The sequence below is a fragment of the Vigna angularis genome, chromosome 3, assembly GCF_016808095.1.
Source record: "Vigna angularis cultivar LongXiaoDou No.4 chromosome 3, ASM1680809v1, whole genome shotgun sequence".
NCBI lineage: Eukaryota > Viridiplantae > Streptophyta > Magnoliopsida > Fabales > Fabaceae > Vigna > Vigna angularis.
Window position 1 is genome coordinate 7,539,240 of NC_068972.1, and position 27,810 is coordinate 7,567,049.

Sequence of the window (27,810 nt, forward strand, 5' to 3'; positions counted from 1 at the left end):
AATAAAATAACAAATAATAATGAACCTTTAAAAATATAATTTATACATTATATTAAAATATTATAAAAAAAACTGTGTGAAAATATTTTTTCCTTTTCATAAGTTACACTATCATATTATATCATTTTTTTCAACTTTAAATTTACAATTCTCGGTTTTATATTTTCTCTTTCACCTTATATTTAGTCAAATGGACCGGTAAGTAAAAAACCCATAAAAAATATGAAATAATTTGTTTATGTTGATTAATTACTATATTTATTATTTGCTAATGTGTTTAACTAACTTAATGTTCTCTAAAAGCATGATCTTTATCCGACTAAAGAGAAAGATTTGAATATCTTGAATTTGAAACTTTGAACCTTTAGAATATTTGTTTGAGTCTTTTACGTAATATATCTAACTATATAAGAAAATCATCAAATGTTATTAGCATAATTAATTTTATAAATAATATTATACTTAAATTAAATGTATCATTATTTACTTAATTATAATTTTATACTTAATTACATGAAAACATGAAAAGTAGTACTATCAAAATAGGTCACTCAGCATAACTTAATCCATCCCACCATAGGTTGATCACTTGGTAAACCAACATAACCCGACTCACTTAGTGAATCAATCTAACCTGACTCACTTAGTGAATCAATCTAACCCGACTCAATTTACCATAAATTGGTGGTTTAAACGGGTTAGCTCACTGACTCATATAATAACAATTTTATTTTTTCAATTCTAAAAGAAAATAATAACTTCTTTTCTAATTCAAAACTAAATAAATTTTAATCTAAAATAATGTTAAATTTAAAAGATAATTCAAAATAAATAAAAAATAATCAATCCAAAATTATTTTAAATTCTAAATATAATTCAAAAACAGTAAAAAAAGAATTAAATGAATTAACGAATCAACCCGGCTCACTGTAAATTTAAACTGGATGAATTGGATTCTTAATGAATCGAACTCAATATTTACTTATATCAAAATTTTATTTTCTTTTTCAACTCAACTCAATTCAAATCTATAATAAACATATTGATTCACGGATTTAAATTCATTTTATCATCATTGATTAAAAGGGTTTGGATAATCATGTGAAAAAAATAATGAAACATTTTTTTTTGAACAATGGAAATAAATAAAATAGAGCTAAATAGAATAAACCTTTACTTGTATGATTCATTGTTCCTTCTAGTATTCTCACACTGCCGCCCACCGCTTCACCCAGTACAGAAATCATTGAGTTCTGCTAAATGTCAGTTCCTATGTATACAACTTTCTTCGGTGTCTTTCGTTTTTCCCATTTGGTGAATTTTTTATTGTCAGAGTCAACAGAAAGACTTTTTTTCTTTACCACTTTTCTTGCTCTATACAAGTTACCATAATTTAGTTTATTTATAAGATGAATGCTACAATTTTCTTCGTCAAACATGTAATACACTAATGATAATCTGCAGTAACAAAATTTAAATAAACGTCAGTGTATTTCTGATTAAGTTAACATCAATTTGGTTTTTGTAAGTTATTACAAAGATAGAAGAACATGGCCTACATCCAGCGATAAATTGTAACATTCAATGTCTAAGGTAATCGATGGAAATATTTAAAACGGGAAATGTAACAAAGTAGTAATACTAATGAAGAGGCTTACATACGAAGTAATCATAACAAATAGCTTGTGAATAATATAATGTCCAATTGTTATTTTTTTTATTTGTTATGTAATAATAACACCTTAACAGAAGAAAAAAGATTGATCAAATTCTAATGAATGTTTGTTCAAATTATTTTGAAGTTCTTCATTGATCTCCATGACATCATTCTGATCTTTTCATTTCCTTAATGACCAAGGCCCTTGCCTGGTTTATTGTGACAAGGCACAAGTACACATGTTCTTCAAGTTCTTCCACTTGTTTTCTGAATATTACATCACTTTTCTTAAGCTCCTTCACAACCTCAAATGATAATTTGTCTTCTTTCCTGTCCAAACAGAACTGCACCATTTCTCTGTTATGCTCAATTTCATCACGAAGCCGAGCTACAAGTCTACTCATCGTGTCAAAGTCTCTATTCAATATGTAAGTCCCCTTGGCTGCTATGTCAAGCTGCTCATAAACTTTACCAAGAGACCCTTTTCTTGAAACTTTACAGCCTCTAAGCTCCCTCTTAAGATGCTTAAATGGGAAGCAGAGAATTGCTGGCCCCAAGATTACTGCTGTCAGAGTATGTGTGGCTATAAACATGGTTGTGATTGCCACTAAGACACAAGCTGCAGTGACACAAAACCAAGATGTCTTCATCAAATACTTCATGAGCTTAATTTTCCTTCCCACTCTTTTTCTCATTGACTTTAGATGGCACAAAACTGATGAGTGCTTATCATTGATGAGCTTGAAGTCATGGGTTTTAAGGTTTGAAAACGGGTCATTTGAGTAGGTGAATGAGTTTAGCTCAAAGATGACCACTTCAAAAGTTTCGAAAGAGTCACCATCCTTAATGTCCAGAACTCTTTGAATGAACTGATAATAAGAGAGGACTTGGCTGATGCTTTTGAGAAGATTACAGCAAATGTGTGAAGCTTCTGCGCTTATGTCAAAGTAACTAAGCATAAGGTTTTTGAGTTTTGGTGTCTTTGAAAGGGTTCCTGAATCAACGATGGAAAATATAGTTTCTTGGCAAGGTTCAAGGAGGACTTCCGAAAAATTGTCATGGTTGTAATTAATGGAAGGCTGGTTTGCAAGTAATTGAGCTTTACTGTAGAAATCAACATAGGGCTTTGTTCTTAGTGTCCTATGGTACTCATCATGGAAGTTTATGCTTTTCAGGGCTTCTCTGCACTCCTTCACATCTGTGATGTTAAATCATGATACAAATTACAGGAAAGACTTGCCAAAACAATGTTTTAGTCTTGCTACTTGAAAACTTGATGCAAAAATCAGAATGCTGGTGAGAAATGGTAACAGAGAAATTTTATGCTTGGAAAAGAAGGACTGATAAGTTAATCTATAAATATAGGATTGCGTGAAGAAGAGGGAAAATTGAAATTTGACAAACAATAAATATATGAGTGAACAACATTATTTATATGTTGTGTGATGAAGCATTAAACATGACACATGTTTTTTACCGTTCCTTTTAATTTTTCCGACACCATTACCCAAACATGATACAAAATGATTAATATTTTCAAATTTTGGTTAATCATTTTTGACAAAATAATCGCATGAATCATGTTGCTTTAGATTTGCATGGGTTTGAAACAAATAGAGAAGCCAAATGAAAAAAAAAAAAATTAAGGCTGAAGTCGTAAAACACATACCTTGAGTTTTCCAAGCTCTTAATTTTGGCGACATCAGGTTTATTGATCCTAATAAAAACTTGATAATTAATAACGAAGTTAACTGAACAAACTTGGCTCTAAAAAATCTTGCTATTATACAATCTCAATATCCCTGATATAATTGTAAGCCTATAATGCTAATGATCATATCATATTCGTAACAGCTAGGTTGTGTATGGAAGATGATACGTATTTAAATTTAATGTGTTTATAAAGCCTCTATTACTGTTGTTAATTTCAAGGATTCTGGTTTAAGCTTTCTCTCGGATATTGGGATCTTATAATCTCATCCACAAATACAGAGATAATAATTTCTTTGCCAACTTGTCTGCAAGCTTAAGGCTGAAATTGCTGGAGATATCCCTTTTCTAATTATTCGCTTCGCGTGGGTTTTTCCTCATTTCAATTACCTAATTTTGTAAGGTTACACCATTCTATCCTACAGTATATCATGCAGGCAGAGATACTTTCATCCCAGAAAGTAGATTAATTATTTTACATCCTTCAAGTAGATTAAGAAATAGTTAATACACCCTGTATCATTAAATGTTTCTAATCATTTTAAATAGTTTTTTTTAATGAGTTTTAATTTGAAACACAGAAAATATTTTTAAACAGTTTTTCGATTTTTTTATTTTCTCAATCAATGTTTTTAGCACTTGTTGTGTTACAAGTCCTGCTAAGAAATGAGTTTGTATATATACGTGAAGAAAAGGTTAATTAATAGATGGGAAATTTAGGTAAAACTGTGTTTGTGGTTTCTGGTTTTTTACATGTATAATTTTGTTTACCTGCTGATTGATGCATGGACCATCTCCAACCTTGCAAGCAATCTGTTTATTGTCCTATTATTCGGCATGCACACATAGCTTCAAGAAGAAAAGGCTAAAATCAAATGTATACTTGTCATGGCTAACCACCTATCATCTTTAATCATTTGGTTTATTCCTTTTTAAGTTAAAAATATCCCTTAGTCAATCTCGTTCCCATTGTCGTTATTGTAGGCATACATGGCCCCTAATAATGTTCTGTTGTTACGTTTTAACCAATTGAAAGAGACATGCTTATATATAAATTGAGTAACTGTGTATAAGCGTAAACCTTGCTAGTTTTGAGAAACCAACAGCTTGTTTGGTTAGGTATCGATGTGAACATTCTCAAAGTGGAAAAGAAACAGATACAACAATACATTCTTATACGTTAATTAGTTGTCACTCGGAAATATAGTCTCCTACGCTACATCGCCAAGTGTTTGCCCTAATGTCAAGCAGAAGGGATCGGTATTTCAACTGGTAATTATTAATTATGAAGTGTGGTTAACAATAATAGAAGCAGTGGTACATGAAAATTATCATCTTATCATCTTGATTAATTAAATAAGTGATTTGCTATCATCTATAAGGGTTGATTTTAGAATAGGGTAGGCACAATATGTGAATTACACGCGTAGGATATATGGGAGCTGGATGCTCCACGCGTAGAAAGGACTTAGCATCACCGATCAGTAAACGACATAAGAATGATTGATGCATAAAATTAGACGCAAACTTTTGGAGGTTTTGAGCACAAAGATACTCAACCGCTTATTATAGTCCCACAAGAAAATGGATGTGTGTGGGTGCGTGCAAAGTTCAATTTCGGACAAAGGAGTTGAAGACTTATATGAATATGCATGCTGCTCTTTCACAATTTTCTGATGATTTGCTAAGGAGGTTACTTAATATAGGATACATACTATATTATTTATTACAAGAATCATGTATTTTTGTAACTCTTCCTTTCCCGTGAGTTTCATTCTGCTTTAAGTTAAACATATTTATGGTCTGTGTTTGAGCTGGGATAAGTCATTGTACTAAAATATTTGTTTTGATTCTTATTTTTGGTCTTCATTACCCATAAGCAAGGAGAAGGTAACTAAACGCGTCACTGTAATTATTATTTATCTTATAGAATAGTATATACAGTACATAAGTTATATATATGAAAATAATTTTCTCGTATTAAAATAAAATTATGTCAATTCATCACAATGATAAATTTGTAAATCAATTTAATCTGTCGTCATTTGAAAATATTAAGATATTCTTAAAGCACACGCATAACTTCGATGTAATTTTTAGACATCCGAAATCTCCTAATTGAATGTAGAGTAAATATTAATACATGAATTCAATAATTGATTAAAAAATCTTTGGGGACCTATAATCTCAATCTCTCTTTTGGAGGCAGAATCTTTTCATTGAAACGAAAGACAGATTTAATCAAATTTAAAATAAATTACAGCGAAAATGCCAAATACGAGATATTTTATAAAAATGTAAAAAGGAGTAACTAAAGTGACTTTGATGATGGTCTATTTAAATAAAATGGTAGAAGGAAAAGAGTAATAGAAGAAGAGTAAAACCAAAAACAGCCCACGCAAGGCCTTGGGGATGGGGGGTTTCTACTCTGCAGCTTGCACACTCTAACTTGTTCACTTTCAAATTCCAAATTGCAAATCCCAAAACCAAAACCCTAGGAGAGAGACACGGAGACACTGAATGATTGATTGATGGCATCTTCCAAGTTAATGGCTTCTTCCCATTCACGGAACTCAGAGTCCTCCTCTCCTTCTCCCACGCCTCAATTTACCACCACCAACTTCATCCCCATCTCCGACGCCGCCGTCACCGCCGCCCCCAAGACCGTCGATGATGTGTGGCGGGAGATCGTGGCCGGAGACCGCCGCGAATGCAAGGAAGAGGCTCCTGACGACGAGATGATGACTCTCGAAGACTTCCTCGCCAAGGCCGGCGCAGTCGACGATGACAACAATGAAGAAGTCGATTGCGACATGAAGATTCCAATGCCCCTCACGGAGAGGCTTGGCAGCGGCGTCTTCGCCTTCGATCCCCTCCTCGCCGCGACGCCGTTTCAGGATGGAGTGGAAGGCTCCGTCATAGGGTTTGGGAACGGCGTGGAGGTGGTTGAAGGCGGGAGAGGAAAGAGAGCACGTCCCGTTTTGGAACAGTTGGATAAGGCAGCGCAACAGAGACAGAGGAGGATGATTAAAAACAGAGAATCTGCTGCTAGGTCTCGGGAACGCAAGCAGGTATCTGTAGTGATGTGGATATGGTATATATGTGTGTTTGTTTCAGTGTATTTGACTTTTCGTTGTTGGTTGTGATGTGAATTCGTTATTCCAGGCTTACCAAGTGGAATTAGAGTCCTTGGCGGTGAAACTAGAGGAGGAAAACGACAAGCTCTTGAAGGAAAAGGTGCTTTCAGTTTTCATTGTTTTGAAGTTTTGTCCCGGGGGTACTTTCAGTTTTCATTAGCCATGCTACTTGTTTTTTGTAATCATTGCAGGAGACAATAAGTTTTGTTATGTGTTGAACTTGAAAGTTGAAACCCTTCCAGTGCTGACTTTTCGTTTTTGGTTTGATTTGGCTGATCATTGATTGGGTTTTTGGCCTGGTCTTGTTCCCTGACCTGGTTCCGTTACCTTGCTGTTGGGTGCTATCTATTAATATTTGGGATTGCATTGATGGACTTTCCTTTCGTAAACACGCTTCCAGGTCATATTTTTCTCTCGCTCTCATCATAAATGGGTTCAGTGTTATTCTCTATTTCTAATTCCGTCACACCTGAAGTCATCCTTGCTTAAGTATAACCTGTCTTGTTTCTTGGCATCTGCTTATGCAGTAAATGTTTCTGAAGCCATGAATATTTTGTAGTTAATGCTGTCTTATCATTGGAATAAAATGTCTGAGCGATTGTGCTCCCAGTTGCTTTAATGCTGTTACAATTATGATCCAATTGTAATCACTTTTACCCTCTCTCTTATATTGTAGACAAGTATCTCACATTTTTAGATGCTTGTACAAAATTGGGATAGGTTTGATATTAGTAATAAACAAACTTTGGTTAACCTGTCACCACTTTTTTGTTGACATTGTATTTGATGCTCGCCTTGAACTTTTTGGATATGGGAGGATTTTTTCTGTCATATTTTGAGAAATAATTTTGAATACCTTTTATGTATGATTTTTACACCAATATATTTTTACAAAATGTTGTAATCTTACCACTATTATTTTTCATACAAGTGTGATAACTTCACCGGTGTTTTATAAACAGATATGTTTACCATTGCCCATTGTTAAGAATGCTTGTACTATTTTTTATGTTGAAATATCACTGTTTCCCTCATTGATTGTTCACTGAAATTAGTGATATGTGGGCAATGGCACCGCCTTTTTCCAATTACAAACATGGGCCGGGGGAATGGGACACTGTTGATTGAAGTTCACAGAATTGGGTCAGTGCATAATCTTCAATCTATAATGTCGAGTCCGCTCTCTACCTCCATTCTTGGGATGGGAAAATGTCTATTTCTGCCTCAGAATTCAGTCTCTATCTATACCTGAGCCATGATGTTCTGATTTTTATTCCCTAAACACTTGCTTAGGGTCTTGTTTTCACTGCTAACACGTTTGAATTTGGAATGTTTCTTCAAGCATTTTGGGTTGCAAACAGCCCACATTTTGGACTGTATTCCAAAACAGAGGATGTAACTTGTAAGGGGTTTGAGTGTAGCCTGTAATACAAGTTCTACTTTTGTGTCTCATTTCCTTTTGTCCATTTGCCTTGGTAGCTTTAGAGTTTATTATGTATTTTTACCCTCTAATCTCTTACTAAAGATTTTATTGTGCAGGCCGAGAGGAAAAAAGAGAGGTACAAGCAGGTACTGATTTGTTCTAAGAACTTAGTAAGTTTTTTCACGATTTTGGTGAAAATGTTTATGATAATAATTTGAATATTGCTTTGAAGGCATTTTTTCTCTGTTGATACTGGTATAATATATTATTGGTAAATATTTCTTCTAGATATTTTGTCTGAAAACATAACTGGTAATTAATCATGAATACAAACATGTTTTATTGGATTATGAAGGTTGTTTGTATATGATATAAGATATAGAAAATTAACCCAGTGCTCATACTGAATTTATTATCGATAGTGCCCATAATGATTTAATAGAGATGCAATGCAACAAAACTGGTCTGCCAAGTATAATGATATTAGACCTAGCTGTGTTGTTTCATGAAGCTTGTAGCATTGGATTGTTTGCTATCTTGTGACTATATTAAAGTGTGTTTATAGAATAGATGTTCGCTGTAGAAAGTGATTGGATTACGACTGACCTTTGGCGTTTTTGGGCAGCTAATGGAAAAAGTACTCCCTGTAGCGCAGAAACAAAAGCCGCCGTGTATACTCCGTAGGGCTCGCTCCTTGCAGTGGTAGATAAAATTTGCTAGTTGTGCAGCTGCATGACAGTTACTGAATTAGTCCCATCAGTGGTGGGGGAAGTAATAACAGGACCAAACTAATCATCATGTCTTAAATGATAGTTCTCAGCCTAACGGTTAGTGTCAAGGGCGATCTTGTTTAATGATACGAAGAGATAGATAGAAGGAATTGAATCGGAAGGGGTAAGGAAAATTCCTTATTGCGTGAGAAACAGCAGTTACTTATTCGTAGGTGTAAAAACAGAAATATGGAGTTGGACCATGTAGTTTTAGATGAGTTTGACTTCCTGGTCTCTCTCCCCTATGCAGTGTCAATGTGTAATAGTAGATAGCAAAGGGGATTTGCAGACGAGTATATATCTTTATTTGGAGAAAAGTCTATAGAAATTGTTAATGCGACCTGTAAAAGCGTTATAGTATGGAAAATTCTTGTGCGTGCGAAAGATAATCTCTGATGTCCGGAGATACGTGAGTATTTCAGTCTCAACTTAAGAACCCGATCCTGTTGTAAAATACCAACGAGCGCTGTTCTTGACGCGAATAATTTATTGATTTTATTGTAATTCTTTTTTGTTATCCGTAGGCCTCTTGAGAAGCGAGAGGCAAATGAGGAGAAAATATTAAATAGACCAAAGGCAATAAATATGATGCTTCCTCTTTGTCGTTGCTATCCTTGTGGTCTCGTTATCTGTATGTTGGACCACATGCTGAGATTAAATGAAAGCAAAGCTGCCACCTTAGGGAAAGACATGGAGCCTTATGTTTTTTACTGTCCCTACTTCCATAGAGCAATTGTCGTACCATTTTACAGCAAGAACATTACTCACAATTGTCAATGTAAAAAATTAAAGTCACAGTAAAACTTTAGGACTCTGTAGTTCAGAGCTCTAACAGTAAGAGGATATACTGATAAATGATATTGGGGACACATCACTTAGTTTAAAAAGAAAATGAATCACGTGGTTGATAAAAAAGTTTTCCATTAATTATAATATTCGATATTCTTAATTTCTTTCTCTCTCTTCTATATCATTAGACTATTAATGAGAGCTGTTTATAAAATTACCTATAAATAAAAAAAATATATTATTTCAATATGATACTGAAAACAAATAAATTGAAAATAAAAGTTGTTTAAGTAAACAACTTTCTCTAATTTATGAACATTTTTTAATTTTAAGTAATTCACATTACTGGTGTTTATATTAAAATAATATTTTTTATTTTAAAACAACTTTTGTAAACAACTTCCAAGATGTTATATAGCCCGTGTATTGACAAAAGAAGAAAAATAAAACGAACGAAAAAGTGTTTGTAATATAAGAGGAAGCGTGACAAAGAAGAAGATATTATAATACTTTTCGAGACCCATACATTCTTGGAATAGATTTAATATAGTATATTATTGGCATTTCATTCTCCAAGTAATTGTGGCGTGTAGGTTTTTGTTTGGTCGTAACTTATTTGATTGAGATGATATCACACTTATGCACAAAAAGTATTATGGATATAAGAAAGATGGCAAGAGAAGAGTTATATTATACTAATGTAATATAAAGAAGTTAAAAATGACCTCCACCCTCCCAAAAAAATAAAATAAAAATGTAGCTCCCTAATCCAAAAATTATTTATTTATTTGTTATAAACGATAAATTCTCAAAAAAATTAATTTACATCTAATCGAAAAAGGACCACACTTTTACATAAAATTAAAATGCCAAGCCCTGTTACTATCAACTTGTATTATTATTATTTATGTCTCTATATTACCAATGATATTATTAAATGAAAATTGTTAGCATTCAAGCAGAAGGAAAAAAAAAGGATTTGTTGAAAACTTTATTCCCGGTATTGCATCAAAGTGTGAGTAACATTGCATCGTAGAAAGTAGGGAGCAAAACTTCGTTCAAAATAAAAGGGGTAAAGGAGAAAGGCAATTTTTATTTCTCAGCACCCAAGAAGAAGGGGTTTTTTGAATTGAAAAATGAAATCAGTATTGACCACATTATTGACTGCAGGTTTATAATCACAGCACTAATCATTTTAGAATTATAATCCCCATCATCATACTTCAGAACCCAAAAAACTTCCTAGTGATTGCGTTCCTGTCCATTTTTTCAACCTCTTTTACCACAATTTTGAGATTAGATTTTTCAGAAACAAAATCTCACAACCTTTTGCTGTGTAAAATAATAATATCAGCACCCCCTTCCCAACACCCATGTCTGGCACCCATTCAAACTCTTCCTTATCAAAAAGCCAAACACACCTGACAATTTAACAGTCTCCTTCCCCACACACTCTCTCTCTCTCTTCCACATCAAACACAGTTTTCAAAATCTTCTTTCTTTTGCCATTCCATAATTACCCAGAGAGCCGAGAGCCGAGCCAGAAATAAATACAACACTACACCAGCAAACCCTCCCTATTTCAGTTTCCCTTCAAAATCAAACCACATTCATCACAATGCATTTCCCCATTCTCTTTTTCCTTCTCCTACCTTCCCTCTTCAAGCTTTCACATTCAGCCACAATTCTCGTAGACGGATCTTCAGAGTGGAAGAACCCCACAGTTTCCATCGGTGATTCCATCAGTAAGTGTCAACACCCAGATTTGGAATCTACATAAACAATGTATAACAATCTCTACCACTAGCATCTAACATCACTCTGCCTCTTCTCTTTCTCAGTTTTCAAGCACAAACAACATTTCAACCTCTACATTTTCAAGAACGAGAAAGCCTACAATCTCTGCAATATCACCCAAGCCACTCTTCTCACCAACCCCTACACGGTAAGACCCTTAAAGCCTCATTCTTTACTTTCAGCAGCGTTATGTTTTCCAATTTCCTTAACCAAGATAATGTTTTTCAGTGGCATCCATCACGACCCGGTTTCTTCTATTTTACCTTCCACAATGGGTCACTCAGGGCATGCAAAGATTCTGAAAAGCTAGCCATAGAAGTTGCTTCTTCAGCAACGGTTCCAGAACCTTCTCCAGTGGCAACACCAGCTCCTTCTTCTGGTGGAGAGGTACCATCTTCCCCTTCATTTCCGTGGCCGTTTCGTCCACATCAAGCTGCTTCTTCACCTGGCCCAGCACCACAAGCACAAGCAGGTTCACCGGTGACGGTTCCGTTAGTGCCAGATAAAGGTGGCATGCCCTTCATTAACAGCAATCCTGCGGTTCCTCTGCCTACCGGTGAAGTTGATTCTGCCACCATACGCCCCATACCCACCTCTGGCCATCAAGGACAGGTGCCCATACCATACTTCTCTTTCTCTCTACTAAAGCAACCCCGCATTTATTGTGCAGTGTTTCTATTTTTGTTGTTTCTGTGTCATGCACTTTCCCTTAGTTTGCACAAACAATAAATTGTAGACCATGTGCAAGATTTTGAAAAAAGCTTCCCAGCTGCAATTTCCACCCCAATGTCTAGTTTTTGGAGTGATTGCAACCGCAGTCAGACTGCAACATTAGCAACAATAGTTATATTTATCTGCAATTTCTTCCAATATCATGAAACACGAAGAAACTGCACCCGCGAACATGATTTAAATTTTACCATAATGCTATCTGAGGTTTTAAATTACTATTGTAGTCATAATTTTATTACAAACAGTTGACAATACAGAAAACTATAGATAAATATGTAGATATAATATAACTACAATAGTGATGGGTGACTGTAAAGTAAAAAAGAAATCATTGATATTGTGACTGAAATTGTTCTGACACAGTTTTTAAAAGGATAAAATTATGGTGTCAATTTTTTCATTAGGTTGAAAGTAGATCAGCACACTAATAAATAAATAATAAATTAATGATAAAATGATATATGTATGGTGTTAAAATATTATAAAAATATCTGTGTTAAAATATCTTTTTTTCTTTTGGTTATTTCTCGGTCCGTTTTAGTCCAATGTTTTCATGCGAGTTTTAGTTATAGTGTCTTACGTGATGTATTTGCAACATGCAAATGAACCATAAATGTTGTGTTATGGTATAATTGATGTTATTGCTCATAAATGTGTGTATCTAAATGTGGTCATTAGCCACGAAAGTGCACACAGATAATAAATATTATGCTGTCTTTTAACTGATGTTAGTGCACCTAAATGTGTATCTATGTGTGTACCTAAATGTGGTTTATTAATTAGCTACAAAAGTGCAGATAAATCATAAATGTTATTCTGTCTTTCAATTGATGTCAGTGCACCTAAATGTGTATCTATCTGCGTACCTAAATTTGGTGTAACAGCTACAAAAACAAAAATCATTAACGTTATGTTGTCTTTTAATTGAAGTTAATGCATTCGTATCTATGCATGTACCAAAATGTGGTATATCAGCAAGAAACATGCAACATAAATAAAAAATGTTATGTTATGTTGGTGCACCTAAATTTGTGTGTATGTGGTACCTAATATGAATACTTATTAGGCAGAAACTTGCACATAAATGATGAATGTGGTTATTTTGACGTGAGAAGTGGGGTTGATGCATTACTGATTGGAGGTTGGATTGTGTTGTTGTGGTGTGGGTGAGTGCAGATGATGATTGGGTCATTTGGAGTTGGCATTGCTGTGCACATCTTGGTTTTACTGCTGCTGTGAGATGAAGAGAAAAAGAGAGTTGGAGCGCAATTTATGCAGAGAAAGAGAACGGGAAGCCAATGGGTCTAAAGTAGCTTTAAGAGTGATGATTATACCATGTATTAAGATGCTCTTACATTCTACTTTGGAATGGTTGCCACTTTTTGTTCCTTGGTTTAAGAAACCAATCGATTACTGCAATTGCTTTTCTCTTTTCCTTCTGATTCCCTCTTGCTTTTCATGGTGATGGTACAATATGGGGTCCTACCTTCACCACTGCATCAAACATGGCACCTTTATGGTGGGGAAACTCTGATGTCAGGCCACTTTCCAACACATACCTCACACCTCAAAATTCCATCCATCTATATATAAAATTCGAGCACTTAAGCAAGTTTTTTTCAAATTGTTTTCATATTATATTATTTATTGATTTTGTTGAATTTTAATCAAGTTTCTTAAATATGACTATTCTAAACTTCAATCAAATTAATTTATTTAAAAAAAAAATTAAAGATGAATATTTTATGTTTTACAATAAACTAAATAAATAATATGGTTAAAAAGATAATAAAACCATTTTGAAAACTATGAAATGTGAAACTGTTAAACAACTTGGGAGAAGGTGGGTTGAGAATTTATCTTTTGGAAAACATTAATAAATTTTTCGAATTATTATACTGTTTTTAAAGTTTTTCTTCGTAAAGTAAATGTAGTGATTTTTTAATTAAATTAAATAATAATGGTCTTAAAACCAAGAAAGAAAATGGTCATCTATTTAATGTTTATCAAATTTCTAAAAATTATTAGACTTAACAAATGAATACTTTTTAATAATGAAAATAATAGTAACTAGAATGACCACTCTCAATGAAATTAATTACTTACATTTCCGTTGTAATTATTATTTATGTTAATGGAAGAAAAAAAAACCATGTGCAATAAAAAAATTTATTGTGTTTATCACTTTATTTATATTTATTTATTCATCTTTGCTTGTGTATTACTGTTTCGACGTCAATCATTTCAAAGAATAGGTTGATTTCGTTTTATTTGTTGTTTTAAAAAATTAAAATATCAATTTTGTTAATATATTTATTAACTAAAGTTTTGAAAAATAAAACAAATTATATTCAATATTTATGTTTAATTATGTAGTAAAAACTAAATAGAGGTGGTTACGAGCCGTTTAAATTAGTACATGTAGAAGCCCATCTCGAAAATAGTCTCCATCTTAAACAAATTTCATCCCTCCAGTACCTGTAGACTACATGGGTAAGGTTAGAAAACACAATTTTTTTTTCATTATAATATAATTATTGACATATTTAAGTGTTTTAACAAATAAAAAATATACTTAATCAACTTCTTAATTAAAAATAATAAATTAATTTTGAATAGAGAGTATATTCAATCTTAAAATACTAAATAAAAACAAAATCAATGTTTTTGTTAAAAGTGTTTGATGTCATTGATAGTACAGTTGAATCTTACAGTTTTTCAGTTTTTGAATATTTATCCATTCAAATGTAGAATATATTGTAAATAATAAAGAAATAAGAAATCAGAAATAAGAAATATATTAAAAATTATAATTTAAACTTTAAAGATAACTTTTCTATATATCATTTGCTTTTTGTCGGGGTTTCTTCTTCTACTTTCAGCTTTTCTTTTGCACCCCAAATTTTTTTCTCCATACTAGTTACATCCTTCTAAATAAAATATTAAATTAATTAAGTAATAAATAATTGTTATTTACCAAACAGTAATCTATCAAATTTTAAAATTCCAAATTCGATTACGCATTTTATCTCAAAATTTAATTAAAATTATTTTCGAATTTAAAATCTGATTAAAAATTCTATCATCTAAAATGAAATATTTTTCTTTAAGTTTTATATAAGCTCATGAAAACTCCTTCCTCAAGAAGATACCGCAGTCTCTTACTAGTTTCATCCTGTACAAAATTTTTCATTAGAGATATCTAATGTTATACCAAATTTATAACAAACAAAATAAATAAAATTAACAAAAATAAAACAAAATTACAAGCCATTCAAAATAAATTTTAAAAATATTATATATATATATATATATATATATATATATATATATATATATATATATATCGAATTTTGAATTTCAAAAAAGTCTTAATTAGATTTTGAAATTGATATATTTTAAACTAAAAATTGGTTCATACCATAATAAAGAAGGCACACAACAAGTGTTTGGGAAAAATGTCCATGCTCCAGATATCAGTGGAAATGCCTTCCATGTCAACCATGGCGATCAAACAATTCAAGTTTCTGTTGGTAACAGGTTTTCTCATAAATTCTCCTCAATCGTGCATTTCATTAATTTAATATGGTCATTTTTGTTTTCTCCGCCTCGTTACTTCTTTATCATGTCCATGTTTTTTCTTGTTTTGGCTATTATAGGAATGTTTATTTTCATTATCATTCATAAAATTAAATATTCTATTTTTTGTTTAAATTTAATAATACAAAGCGTAATTTAGGTCTTTTATATTTACGGTATTCAATTTTAGTATCTAATTTAGGCTATAACGAGATTCATAAATTCAATGACAAAAGTTTAAGCCCATACAAACAACATATAATGGATATGGGTTATTGGGTGTTGCTCCCTCCACCACCACTCCTTGCTTCTTCTACCTTCCCAAACTCTCTACAAAATTTTTTTAATTACAAAAGTAGTCCTTTTTATTTTTAACCTTATTTATTTACTTTATTATGAAATCCTAAATTTCTATCTATTTTTACTCACCTATTTTCACTTGTGCAGCCCACCTTCCATTCTCCCAAATCTCACTTTCTCTCTTTCTAGATTCTCACCTCATCCAACTCTTATCGGATTCGTTTCTTTTCATCTCCCAACTCTTACTTCTGTTCTCCATATCCGTTTGGTTCTTGTTTGGTTTCATGGTACGGTGGTGTGGCGATGCGGGGTGTTTGCGGTGGTCATTCGGCGATGCAGTGGTTCCAAACAATAATGAATGTTTTATGACTAACAATAATGAATATTTTATGACTAACATCTTAAAAAAATAATTTTATTGACATTGATTAAAAAATTCTAAATGACATCAATGGAAACATATATCATTAATGTTGGTAAAAAAAATTATTGTAAAATAAATCTGGAAATTAACCACAATCAAACCACAATCAATTGTTAACATGAGAAAAATATTCATTATTGTTAGTAAAATGTGTTAAAGTGTCTGTATCTCAATTTAAAAACGATAACGGAATAAAAAAAAATGAAAAATGTATACATTTTCTAAATTTAAATGATCAAATTCCTCTCTTAAAGTTTTAGAATTTCAATATTTTAATTTTTTATTTAAATGATTATATAAAATGTTTTAACCTTTTTATAAAATTAACTATCCTCCACAATATTTTTTCTGACACATTGCAACATATATTTTTTCCTCATGTATCAACATTTTTTCATGTGAGATTGCTTAACTCTTCGTACGTTGGTGTGGGTAAGATAAATAATCAAAAAGTTTAAAAGATACAACAATGGAAAGAAGCATAAAAAACAGAGAGAGACAGAAGAAAATGAAACATAGAAACATGGATCCATCATTAAAATTGTTGTGCTATTTGGGTGATGAGATTGAAGAGAGAAAGAAATAACATAACTGTCAATAACAAATACTTGTTGGTTAAGCATAAACAAGACCATCACATTCATGTAGGGGATTGAAGTGGGTAGAAGTTAAAAAGTATTAACCATAAAAATAAAATTGTACTGAAAGGTAAATCAGGAATAGGAAGGTGAAGAGAGTGATAAAACAGGAATGAGGAGGTGGAGGGAGCAAGAGTTACTGGTAGAGGGAGTAACACATGGGTTCTTTTACAACATTTCAGTAAACCTTCCTCAAATTTAAAATAAAAAACTTAAAAAATAACATAGAATCTCCAAATTAAAAAGCCATATTTTTATTTTAAAGTCATAAAAATGTAAAATCCAATACAATTATAATTAATCAAAAATAAGTTTTTCTTTTAAAAAAATGTTAGAGTCAAAATAAGGAACAAAAGTCAAATGGGCTGAAAACACAAAAATTAAAACAAATTTCCAATGAGCTAAAAACAAAAAATAAAAATAAAAATAAAAATAAAGCATATATATGAGAATTGCATTCACTGTACAATAGATTTATAAACATAAGTACAAAATATGTCTCATCATATATGGTTTGTATTATGGTTTTAGTCGTTCTTTCATGTATTTAAGCATCATGGTGATGTGTTTTTTTTCAAATTGAAAACAATAACAAAGTACTATGTTTTTTTTTACGGAATTACGTTAAAAATATTAGATAAACTAAAAGTAAAATCAATTTATAATATATAGATAAATATAAATCTTATTCTACAAAACTTTATAAAATTGAATTAAATTAAAAATTTCTCGTCCTAAAATTAATCTCCATTTGTTTCTTTTTGCTATTTTATCTTTTTTAATGTTCTTTTTCTATCGTAATTTTTTCATTAATTTCTTTTTTATGAACAGCAATGACAAGGATCCTTCACAAAATCTTTCAAGTCCATACTATCTCCACCCGGGAGAAAATCCAGGGTTGGTTCTTGTCACTCCTCCTCTAAATGGCACCAACTATCACTCGTGGAGTACGGGTATGAAGCGTGCTCTTTTGTTCAAGAACAAAGTGAAATTCATCAATGGTGATATCACTAAACCAACACAAAATGAATCCATCTTTGATGCTTGGGAACGTTGCAACATGATGGTAATCACATGGATAACAAACACTCTCACTCCACAAATACGGCAAAGTACCATTTATATTGATAATGCACAGAAACTGTGGGAAGATTTAAGGGAGAGATTTTCAAAAGGGGATAATTTTCGTATTTATGATCTTCTCCAAGAAGTAAACTCTATCAAACAGGGAGAACGAAATATTACAGACTATTTCATAGATTTGAAAGTACTTTGGGAAGAACTTGAGTTTCTAAGGCCGATTCCCAGTTGCACGTGTAACATCAAATGTAGTTGTCATGTGAATAAGATTGACACTGATTACAGGGAATTAGAGTATGTTATGTGCTTTCTAAAGGGATTGGGAGAATTATATACAAATGTTAGGACTCAAATTCTTCTCATGGAACCTTTGCCTAACATCAACAAAGTTTTTTCGCTCATTCTTCATCAAGAAAGACAACTAAGTGGAAGTAGTTGTTCTGATGTAAAAATTCATACTGATAGCACTCATCAACAACAACGGAAGTCGCATGTTCTTGAAAATTTTCATTCCAATACATGGAAACTTCATGGTAGAGTTAGAGGTAAAGGTAAAGGTAAAGGTAGAGCAGAGCAATGTAGATCTTTTCACAAATTGTATCACATTGCAGATGGATATTACTCAAAACATCGATATCCACTATGGATGAAACAAAAGAACAAGAACGCTATCAACGAAATTGGTGCAGAGAATAGTTTCAATCATGCTATAGAAGAAAATGATCTGAAGCATCATCAAATTGTGGTCAATCAAACTAATGATTCTCTCACTGATGAACAAATTCAACAACTTCTAAAATTTCTTCAAACATCTGAAATGAAAATCAACCAAATCAGTGTTGCTAATGGTGAGCCATGTACACAACAAAGCAAGAAAGGTAAGATCACTACGAATTCTTGGATTATTGATATTAGACCTATTGATCATGTTACGAATATAAAAAATATTTACATTAGACGTCATGAAATTATACATATTCATGTTAAACTACTACATAATACATATGTTATTGCCAAATATGCATAAACCATAAAATTTTAAAATCAAATTATCTTATGTAATGTCTTGCTTATACCATAATTTATTGCCAAAACTCGTGGAATTTTTATATTGTGGGGTTCTTTCTCACATGTAATATGCCAGATTCAGAATCTGAATACATTGAAGACAATTGGTCAAATTAGTCTCCAGAGGGCTGCACCACATCTAAGAATACATGAATCTTGATTCATATGATGAGAAAGTTTGCAGATTTTGCCTAAAATATTATGTGAGGATTTGTAGTTTTTGTAAAAAAATTTGCATACGGTTAAGTATTCGTGAATGTAAACCTTTACGTTTATGTTGTGTTTTTATTTATGGGGTATACTTATGTTAGAAGATACTATATTTTCCTATTGCAAGTATATAGAGGATTGAATAGTTCTACGATTAAAGGATTTATAATTTTGTCATTTTTGAAAAAGAAATTATGTTAAATAATAATATTTTTATTAAGTATTTATGATGCCTGAGATATCAAAATCCGTTAAACTTACGTTGGGATTTTTTTATTTTTATTTGTGAATATTTTTGCTGGATGATTTTCAATCTCCTGCGATACCTATTATAATATTGAAATTGTGACATTTTCTTTATTTTCACTTTCAATCGGGTGAAGGCAGTAGTGACTGAAGCGGAGCTGAGAATTTTGTATGTGTAATGCTTTCACTTTTTATTTTTATAGTTCAAATATATATATATATATATATATATATATATATATATATATATAAAAGAGGAATGAAATATATTATTTTTAAGTATAGGAACACAATGTTTTTGGTACGATTATAAGGACTAAATAATTAATTAAATTATGATAAATATGGAAAATATTTATGAAATAATAAAATGAAGGCTATTTTTAATGAATTAAAAAATAAATTTGCATCACCTAATTTATATGAGCTTTTTTTTATTTGCTTATAAATTAAATTTATTTATAAGAAAATTCGCATATAAATGTTTATAAAAAAATCAACTGAACTGTAATTTTTGTGATTTCAGTTCTGATGTTTTACTAAATATGTAATTGATCTAATTTTTAGTTTTATATTTATACATATTTTTATTATACTCCAATAAAAATTATTATTATTATTATAAAAATTATAATGGGGCTGTGAACACTGTTATAGTTACATTTACACGATAATGTTTAGTTTATATTAATTTTGATCAAATTGAAAATAAAATTAAATATTATTTTATTATGCTATTTTAGTCTATGTTATTAAATGAGACTGATAAGGTGATTTAGAGTAAAAAACACTAAACTAACTCAACTATGAAGTTAATGATGTAAACGAGCATAAAAAAAAAATTAAATTTTCTAATCCTTATATTTTGCTAAAAGTTAGAGACTTTTTGCGTTCAATGCGCAGACAATAACTTTTACATAATTAATTCTTTTCATGGCACAAAATTGATAAATCTATAATGTTTAAAATGAATAATGATATAAGTCCAGTACTTACTGACGGTTTATAAAAACTCAGTAAATAGTGATGGTTTTGCAAACCTTAGTAAGTTGTCTTGGTTTTGAAAACCCCAATAGTGGTTTTGCAAAATTTCACCAAGTTGTGACAATTCTAGAAATCCTCTCACAAGTAGCTGTGGTTCTCCAATCCCACAACTAAATGAACTAGGAGTTTTTATTTGAGAGGTTTAATTAATAATTTACATTCTATATTAAATATTTAATTCGATTTTTGTTTATACAATTATTTTTTATCCAATTGATTTTTTATTTTTGTAAAAAAAATTAATTATTTTTAAATTGACGTTGACACCATTTAAAAAAGTTATGTTAAAAATTTAGATTTGTTACGTGTTAAAATTTAGATCATTTTCTATTTAGAATTCCTTTCATTTTAACATATGACACATTTATATTATAAGATAAATAAGATTTTAAATGTAATAAACCTAAATTTTATTAGTGATATTTTCAAATTGTGTTAAGACCAATTTTAAAAAAAACTATGTTGAATTTACTTTACAAAAATAAGATACAATTTAGTTTTTAAAAAACTAAAAGAATAAACAAAACTCAATTGAGTTAAAAAAAATACAAAATAACCAAAACATATAAAAACCTACATAGAAACCAAAATGAAAAGTTAACACAGATTGTTATTTGTATTTTATTTATAGACACGTATACTAGTTTTGACTAATCCAACTTAATGTTAGTATTAGTATGTAATAAATACATATGTTCTTTAAATGTGTGAAGAGTATAATAATTAAATTGTAAGTATCTGGATTAATATTCGTACATGACTTTTAGGATAAAGTAAACTGGATATGGTATTAGAAATTAATTGGGAGATTGTTAGCGATATTTGTGTTTTGAATAAATTAAAGAATATTATAATAATATATAACTCGTTAATTATATATATATATATATATATATATATATATATATATATATATATATATATATTATTCAAATCACATAGTAAAACATACATTTGTTCAACATTTTGAACAAATAGTTAAAAAAAGCTTGAGGTGTAACTGAAAGTGTTTCATAATTAGACTTAAATTATAAGACTATAATATTTTTTTTATATAAAAGAAATATCATGATTAATGTTGCGTGTGGTTTAGTTTAGTGCGTCATTTTCGCTTTTTGTTAGAAACAGATATTTTTTTAATGTACTTTTCATATAATGAGAAATCTTGTATTTCAAGATTACGAAATACAAAAAAACGACATATTTATTAAAATATCCAGATAAAATTAACCATAATCATGCATATTTTATTATCGCACAAAATATAAGATTAACTGAAAATATGAAAAGGTTTGATGTGGCAACATAGAAACAAATACAAAAAAGAGAAAGAAATTAGTACAACATCCTTGTGCTTCTGAGCTTACTGAGTTGTCTTGAATGAAGTTCTCAACTCATTTGTTTTTATCTTTACCATCAGCTTCATACTTTCCACCTCGAGCTAAGTTTTTAATAAATTGGAGTAAACTAGCCAAAAGGTTGGTTGTTTCGCTGCGACTACATTCAACCAATTGGAAGAAGTTGTTATAATTTGAACATTGTAGTACATAAGAAAAGTAACAATGAGATGAGAGTACAATGGAACTGGAATATTATTCCAAAAAATGTAGTATTTAATCCAACTAGTGTAAACAATATGTAGACTATTTAGAGATGTTGTAAGCATTCTATGCATTGTACACGCATAGATATAATTTTTTTTGTTAAATATTATTTAATTATTTAAATTTGGCTAATACTTATTTTTGTAAATTTGAATTTTAAAATATATAATTTTAAAATAAAATTTTATCATAAAAAGATATTTAATTATTCTATATTCAAACAAGAAAAACTAAAATATTCAAACAAGAAAAATTAAAATATAAAATATTTTAAGGTTAAATATAGTTTTAATTCATTAATTTTTAATAAAAATTGAAACTATTTTAAGCATTCTAAAAGTTATAAGTGTTAATCACTGACAATGTTGATTAATGTTCCGGGTGACTTTGGAAATGTATGTGAGATTTTGGTGCAAAAACAAGTGAATAATACCCTATCAAACACATGTGCATATTGTAAAAGTCTAAATAAATTTAGATTGCAAGATCTTTGTGAAAGTAATACCAGATAATTTCAGCGTTTTCAAGATTTTGTAAGCCCTTTCCTTCACTTTTGAACGAACTGAAAATTCCTCCGGCGTGAACTTTTAAACCTTTAGCTTTTTGTGCCGAACCATCACCCTTATAGAATGAATTGTGTACTCTCGATCTGCATACAAAATTAATGTTAACTTGAGACCATTTATTAGTGAGGTAATTATAATTAAAAGAAAATGATGGGAAGGTGAACATCTAGGATATTTCAATTATTGGAAATTTCAATCATTAGATACATGTATGACATCGAAGGACGGTAGCCACATCACCAGCACATAGAAAACCATTTTCTTTGTGTCAACATGATTAAACATAAAATCTTGTAAATAATTTACTCCCCCATATTTATTAAGTAATTTAGTCAACAATACATGACTATAACTCAGATGGATAATAGTAAGATCAACATGTCAAGGGATAAATTGAAACTATTTATTATGTAGAGATTTATTATTCCATGAGTAAATTAAATGTTTTGTATATATAATATGGAATATACATGAATTGATATAATTAGAACTATATACATAAATACCATTTCCTCTCCCATCATCTAAATTCTAATTATCTATCACCTTTCAATTAACTTAAAGAGTTAGAATCAATAAAGTAGAAAAAATTTGACTGTTTTAACTTCTTTTTTTTTATATGAAACAAAGTATGAAAATGGATTATCCATACCTTGTTAGCCACATGAAAATAACAAAGATGACAGCCAACAGAACATAGACAAGGAAACTCTGATCCAGCATAATTTGCATCTTAGATAATCGAAAGTGAGATTAACAGATAGGGTAGAAGAATTATCCAATTATGCATATATTTATAGGATCCAGATAGGTGGGTTTCAATAAAAAAATGGTTTTAAAAAAGACTAAACACATGCTACTTTCTTATTGAAAAAGGAGGGAATGGGTCATATAAAAATTCCAAAACGTGTTTGCATAATTTACCACTATAAAGAATGGTATTTCTTAATGCAAATTGCATCTCAAATTTTATTATGTTACAGGCAAATTTGTACACACATAGTATGATGCATGCACAACACGACCAAAACTACTATTGCAATGACCTTATTCTTACACCGAAATTGAACTTTAATAATTACTGATAGTGTGAACCATAAGACTTATGCAATGAGAACCTTAGAATAATTAGCCCGTTGTTATGAGAACCTAAGACTTAAAAATTCATTTATTATTATTATTGTCAAAAAAAATTTAAAAAAATTCTTTATTTTATAAAGAAAGTTACTTTTATTTAAAACAAGATTTTATCTTTGTGGTACTAGATGGTCTTAATCATTATAATTAGGTTTCTTTAAAAATAAAAGTCATCACAGACTTAAGCCCATTAGTCATAATTATGGCGCATGGTATCTAATTTCAATATCAATTAATATAAGAGAGATGTTCCCTCTACCACCACAACCTTTTTCATCCACCTCCCCAATTTATTTTTTTTTCAAAAATATCCTTAAATTAATTTTGTTTTTTACTTTTACCAATCACTTTTTATACTTTTAATTAAAAACCTTAATTTTTTTACCTTTGTCAGCGTGCACAACATACCCACCCCCTCTTCTCCTTCTTTTTTTCATTTCCGTCACACACCCACCACCTCCCCCTTTCCCTCTTCTCCTTCTCTTTCTCATTTCCGTCACCCACCCTCCCATTTCCGTCACCCATCAACAACTAGCTCTTAAAGCTGCAACACAAGGAATTGTCCTTCTTAAGAACACCGGTCCTGTTTTGCCTGGTGAAAGGGAAATTGCTCAGTTCACATGGTATGAGATGGTGTGGAAGCTCAACATCTTTGTTTATTTTGTCATTATTTTTCCCAAGAAGTTCAACATCTTGTTGTTCCATGCAATTTAAATTGAGTTAGCTAGGTAGAAGTAGCTTATGTTTGATAATACTTAGGGTCTCCATATGTACAATTGTTCATTTATGGGTATTGATATTACTCACTGTACTCTGATTTTTGTTAAAGAATATTTCTCATGCCATCCAGAATCTTGTAGGAAGTGTGCCCAACTGATATTTATTAAAACACGGAATTTCGATAAACTTCATAACATGTTTCAGGTATTCTATTACACAAGTTATAGGCTGAAATTCTACGTAAGGTAACATATTTACTAATATTTGGTTTTTAGCAGACTTTAACATTTATAAGATAGTAAAATCATCTGAACTCTGCAGTGTAGATTATTTGATTGATCTTATCGGTTTGCTTAGCAACTTTATGTTCTTTTTATGGCTCTGAGCTTGACTCATGCTTGAAGTTGAGAACTATCCCATACTGAAGTTCCAAGGGGTTTTTCATATTGGGTGAATGTCGAAACAATTATTTTTGATATAAGTGAATGAGAGGGTGGGTGACGCAAATGAAAATGAGAAAGAGAAGGAGAAGAGGGAGGGGGTGTAAGGGTGGGTGACGGAAATGGGAATTAGGGTTTTTAATTAAAAGTCAAGTTGATCCAGTATTATTAAAACGGATGTTGACATCCGTTTCCCCTTAAACGGATGTTGACATCCGTTGACGGATGCTCACATCTGTTTATAGATTATACGGTTTATATTTTTAGGATTTTATTACGCACCCGCATATGAACCTCTCACGCCTCTGAACCAGCACCTTGAAGCACCACCACACTCACAGCTGAAGATGAATTGCTTTCCCCACTTTCAATCTTATTAAACACAAAGTCCATCACACTCTCACGTCACAATTCTATAAAAGAGAAGAAGAAGTGGAACATGAGAAACAACCCAAGAGTAGTGGAACGTAAGAGACAACCTGGGAAAAATAATAAAGAAAAAGAGGGAAGAATGATAAAAAGAATGAATGTCCACGTGAGATTTTAAATAATATTAATCCTAAAATTTTAATAAGGGTAAAATAGGAATGAAAAAATAAAGAAAAGGGTAAAAGGGGAATGGAGTGGTGGAGGAAGCAAGTTGTGGTGGTGGAGGGAGTAACACCTTAATATAATCATCTTTCACAGACCAACTGAAATATTTAAACGATAATATGGAAAAAAAAACTCATAATTATGGCCCATTGCTGATTTTAAATGCAACAAAATGTTGATAAATGGACCATTAGTGGAAGGCTAACAAGTTGTTAAAAAAGTAGTGTCAACATATTATATCTGTAACGTCCCAAAAATATACGTCATGCATATATAGAAAGAACGTCATCATGCATAATATGTGAAAGCAGTTAAGAGTATTAAGGATTACAGTCATCCTCAAATTAGCTACAGAATTTTAAACTTAAACGTAGCAGAGTATTTTAACGTACTAATGACAAATAGAAATCCTAAAACGACTAAGCGGCAACGTCAAACATCGGCACTGGATCAAACGACATTCCTTCATCTACTCCCGTATAACGAATTATACGATCATCGCACATACACAAACACAAACAAGTAGGGTGAGCTAACATGCAACAAATCATGCATAATTACTTCGTTACAAACATCATATAAATTATGTCAGACACCCTCATACCATCGTACCACAATTCCTATTAGACACTCGTCCCACAATACCCAATAAATACCATAATACTCAATAGACATTCATTCCATAATACCCAATAAACACTCATCCCACAATACCCAATAATCACTCATTCCACAATACCCAATAAACACTCATCCCACAATACCCAAATAAACACTCATTCCACAATACCCAATAGGCACTTATCCCCACGATATTCAATAGGCACTAATCCCAACGATATGTTGATGAGCGGTACAATGGAAGGTTTTTCACTTGTGATGTCATTCTTAGTCCCCTCACTATGTCCAAAACCGGCACATAGACCAGGACATTCTGCCCTCCATACCATTCATAAGGTTAGTCCCCTCACTATGTCCTAAACCGGCACATAGACCAGGACATTCTGCCCTCCATACCATTCATAAGGTTAGTCCCCTCACTATGTCCTAAACCGGCACATAGACCAGGACATTCTGCCCTCCATACCATTCACAAGGTTAGTCCCCTCACTATGTCCTAAACCGGCACATAGACCAGGACATTCTGCCCTCCACACCATTCACAAGGTTAGTCCCCTCACTATGTCCTAAACCGGCACATAGACCAGGACCTCCTGCCCCTCTCACCACATAATTCATCATTCTCTACTTGAGACTGAATGATTATTAGAGTATCAGGATAACCTCCAACTTCATGACCCTCAACATCAACATATACGCACATACCATGACATTACAGAATCTCTCCACGAAACTCATACCATGCTCACATTCCTTAACTCATATTATACCATTATGAAATCTACCCATAATCCTCATACACATACCATGACATTACAGAATCTCTCCGCGATACTCATACCATACTCACATTCCTCAACTCATATTATACCCTTACGACATTTCCCCGTAATACTCGTACATGTTTAGATGCATAAATTCAAATCAAATAAACTTCAATCATTTCAGAAATCATACAAACTGAATATATTCCAACAAGATATATTACATGATAATTTAACAATACATAATTTGTACACAAGATTTAAGTTAAAAACCTGTCGAGTAGACTTCCAGGAAAGAGAGGTGCGTCACAATGGACAACTTAAGTACCAAGTCTTTCCTTAGCCAAAGTGTTCCTCAACTAGTTTTTAACAAATTTCTTATTAACAGATTCTAAACAACAGCGTATAATATTTACACCGAATATCAATATAGATAAACATACAGTAAGCATTAACAATATTCATACATAATTTCAAGACATGAATAGTAATAAAACAGTACTAAATCATAATATAAAAGCTTAGAAAAGTTAGCTCCCCTACCTCTATTCCAGACATAATCTCCTGCTCCGAATTTGTTTCCCCTGAAACCCTTCAGAACCTCTACTCTTCTTGCAACTAAAAATTTCTCCCTAACTCTTTCTTCTCTATTTCTCAAGCTCTCACTTGATTTCTCTTCTCTTGGTGCAAAATACCCTTCCCTCCCATGGCTATTTATAGTAAAAAAAAAATTTACTATTCATTAATATTTTAATATTAT

The 27,810-nt window shown here is 31.4% G+C and overlaps 5 protein-coding genes across 9 annotated transcripts; 3 read left to right on the top strand and 2 right to left on the bottom strand.

Moving 5' to 3' along the window:
* Window positions 1-1,686: 1,686 nt before the first annotated feature.
* LOC108325641 (UPF0496 protein At1g20180) lies at window positions 1,687-8,763 on the bottom strand. Its single transcript, XM_017558736.2, has 3 exons — window positions 8,534-8,763; window positions 3,327-3,374; window positions 1,687-2,855 (listed from the first exon to the last, which is right to left on the bottom strand). The coding sequence occupies exons 2-3, from the start codon at window positions 3,358-3,360 to the stop codon at window positions 1,825-1,827; spliced, it is 1,065 nt and encodes a 354-aa protein (XP_017414225.1). The 5' UTR covers window positions 3,361-3,374; window positions 8,534-8,763; the 3' UTR covers window positions 1,687-1,824.
* LOC108326588 (G-box-binding factor 4) lies at window positions 5,570-9,046 on the top strand. 5 transcript variants are annotated; one of them, XR_001831987.2, is made up of 5 exons: window positions 5,570-6,438; window positions 6,533-6,604; window positions 6,696-6,904; window positions 8,044-8,073; window positions 8,553-8,661. XR_001831987.2 is itself a non-coding variant. In XM_017560173.2 (4 exons), exons 1-4 carry the CDS (start codon window positions 5,899-5,901, stop codon window positions 8,631-8,633), a joined length of 747 nt encoding a protein of 248 aa, XP_017415662.1. In that variant the 5' UTR covers window positions 5,570-5,898; the 3' UTR covers window positions 8,634-9,046. The 5 variants fall into 5 exon arrangements, 4 of the variants coding, with proteins under 4 accessions (XP_017415662.1, XP_017415663.1, XP_052730991.1 ...); XM_017560173.2 differs by lacking the exon at window positions 6,696-6,904 and having other exon boundaries at window positions 8,044-8,097; window positions 8,553-9,046; XM_017560174.2 differs by lacking the exon at window positions 6,696-6,904 and having other exon boundaries at window positions 8,553-9,046.
* A 1,811-nt stretch (window positions 9,047-10,857) lies between these two features.
* On the top strand, window positions 10,858-13,450 carry LOC108325147 (early nodulin-like protein 1). The gene is made up of 4 exons (XM_017558161.2): window positions 10,858-11,231; window positions 11,328-11,431; window positions 11,512-11,895; window positions 13,192-13,450. Exons 1-4 carry the CDS (start codon window positions 11,105-11,107, stop codon window positions 13,252-13,254), a joined length of 678 nt encoding a protein of 225 aa, XP_017413650.1. The 5' UTR covers window positions 10,858-11,104; the 3' UTR covers window positions 13,255-13,450.
* Window positions 13,451-17,779: 4,329 nt separating this feature from the next.
* On the top strand, window positions 17,780-19,221 carry LOC108324738 (uncharacterized). Its single transcript, XM_017557668.1, has 2 exons — window positions 17,780-18,914; window positions 19,181-19,221. The coding sequence occupies exons 1-2, from the start codon at window positions 17,780-17,782 to the stop codon at window positions 19,219-19,221; spliced, it is 1,176 nt and encodes a 391-aa protein (XP_017413157.1).
* A 2,569-nt stretch (window positions 19,222-21,790) lies between these two features.
* Window positions 21,791-23,526, bottom strand: LOC108325791 (uncharacterized). Its single transcript, XM_017558874.2, has 3 exons — window positions 23,427-23,526; window positions 22,714-22,857; window positions 21,791-22,101 (listed from the first exon to the last, which is right to left on the bottom strand). The coding sequence occupies exons 1-3, from the start codon at window positions 23,504-23,506 to the stop codon at window positions 21,999-22,001; spliced, it is 327 nt and encodes a 108-aa protein (XP_017414363.1). The 5' UTR covers window positions 23,507-23,526; the 3' UTR covers window positions 21,791-21,998.
* Window positions 23,527-27,810: the final 4,284 nt, after the last annotated feature.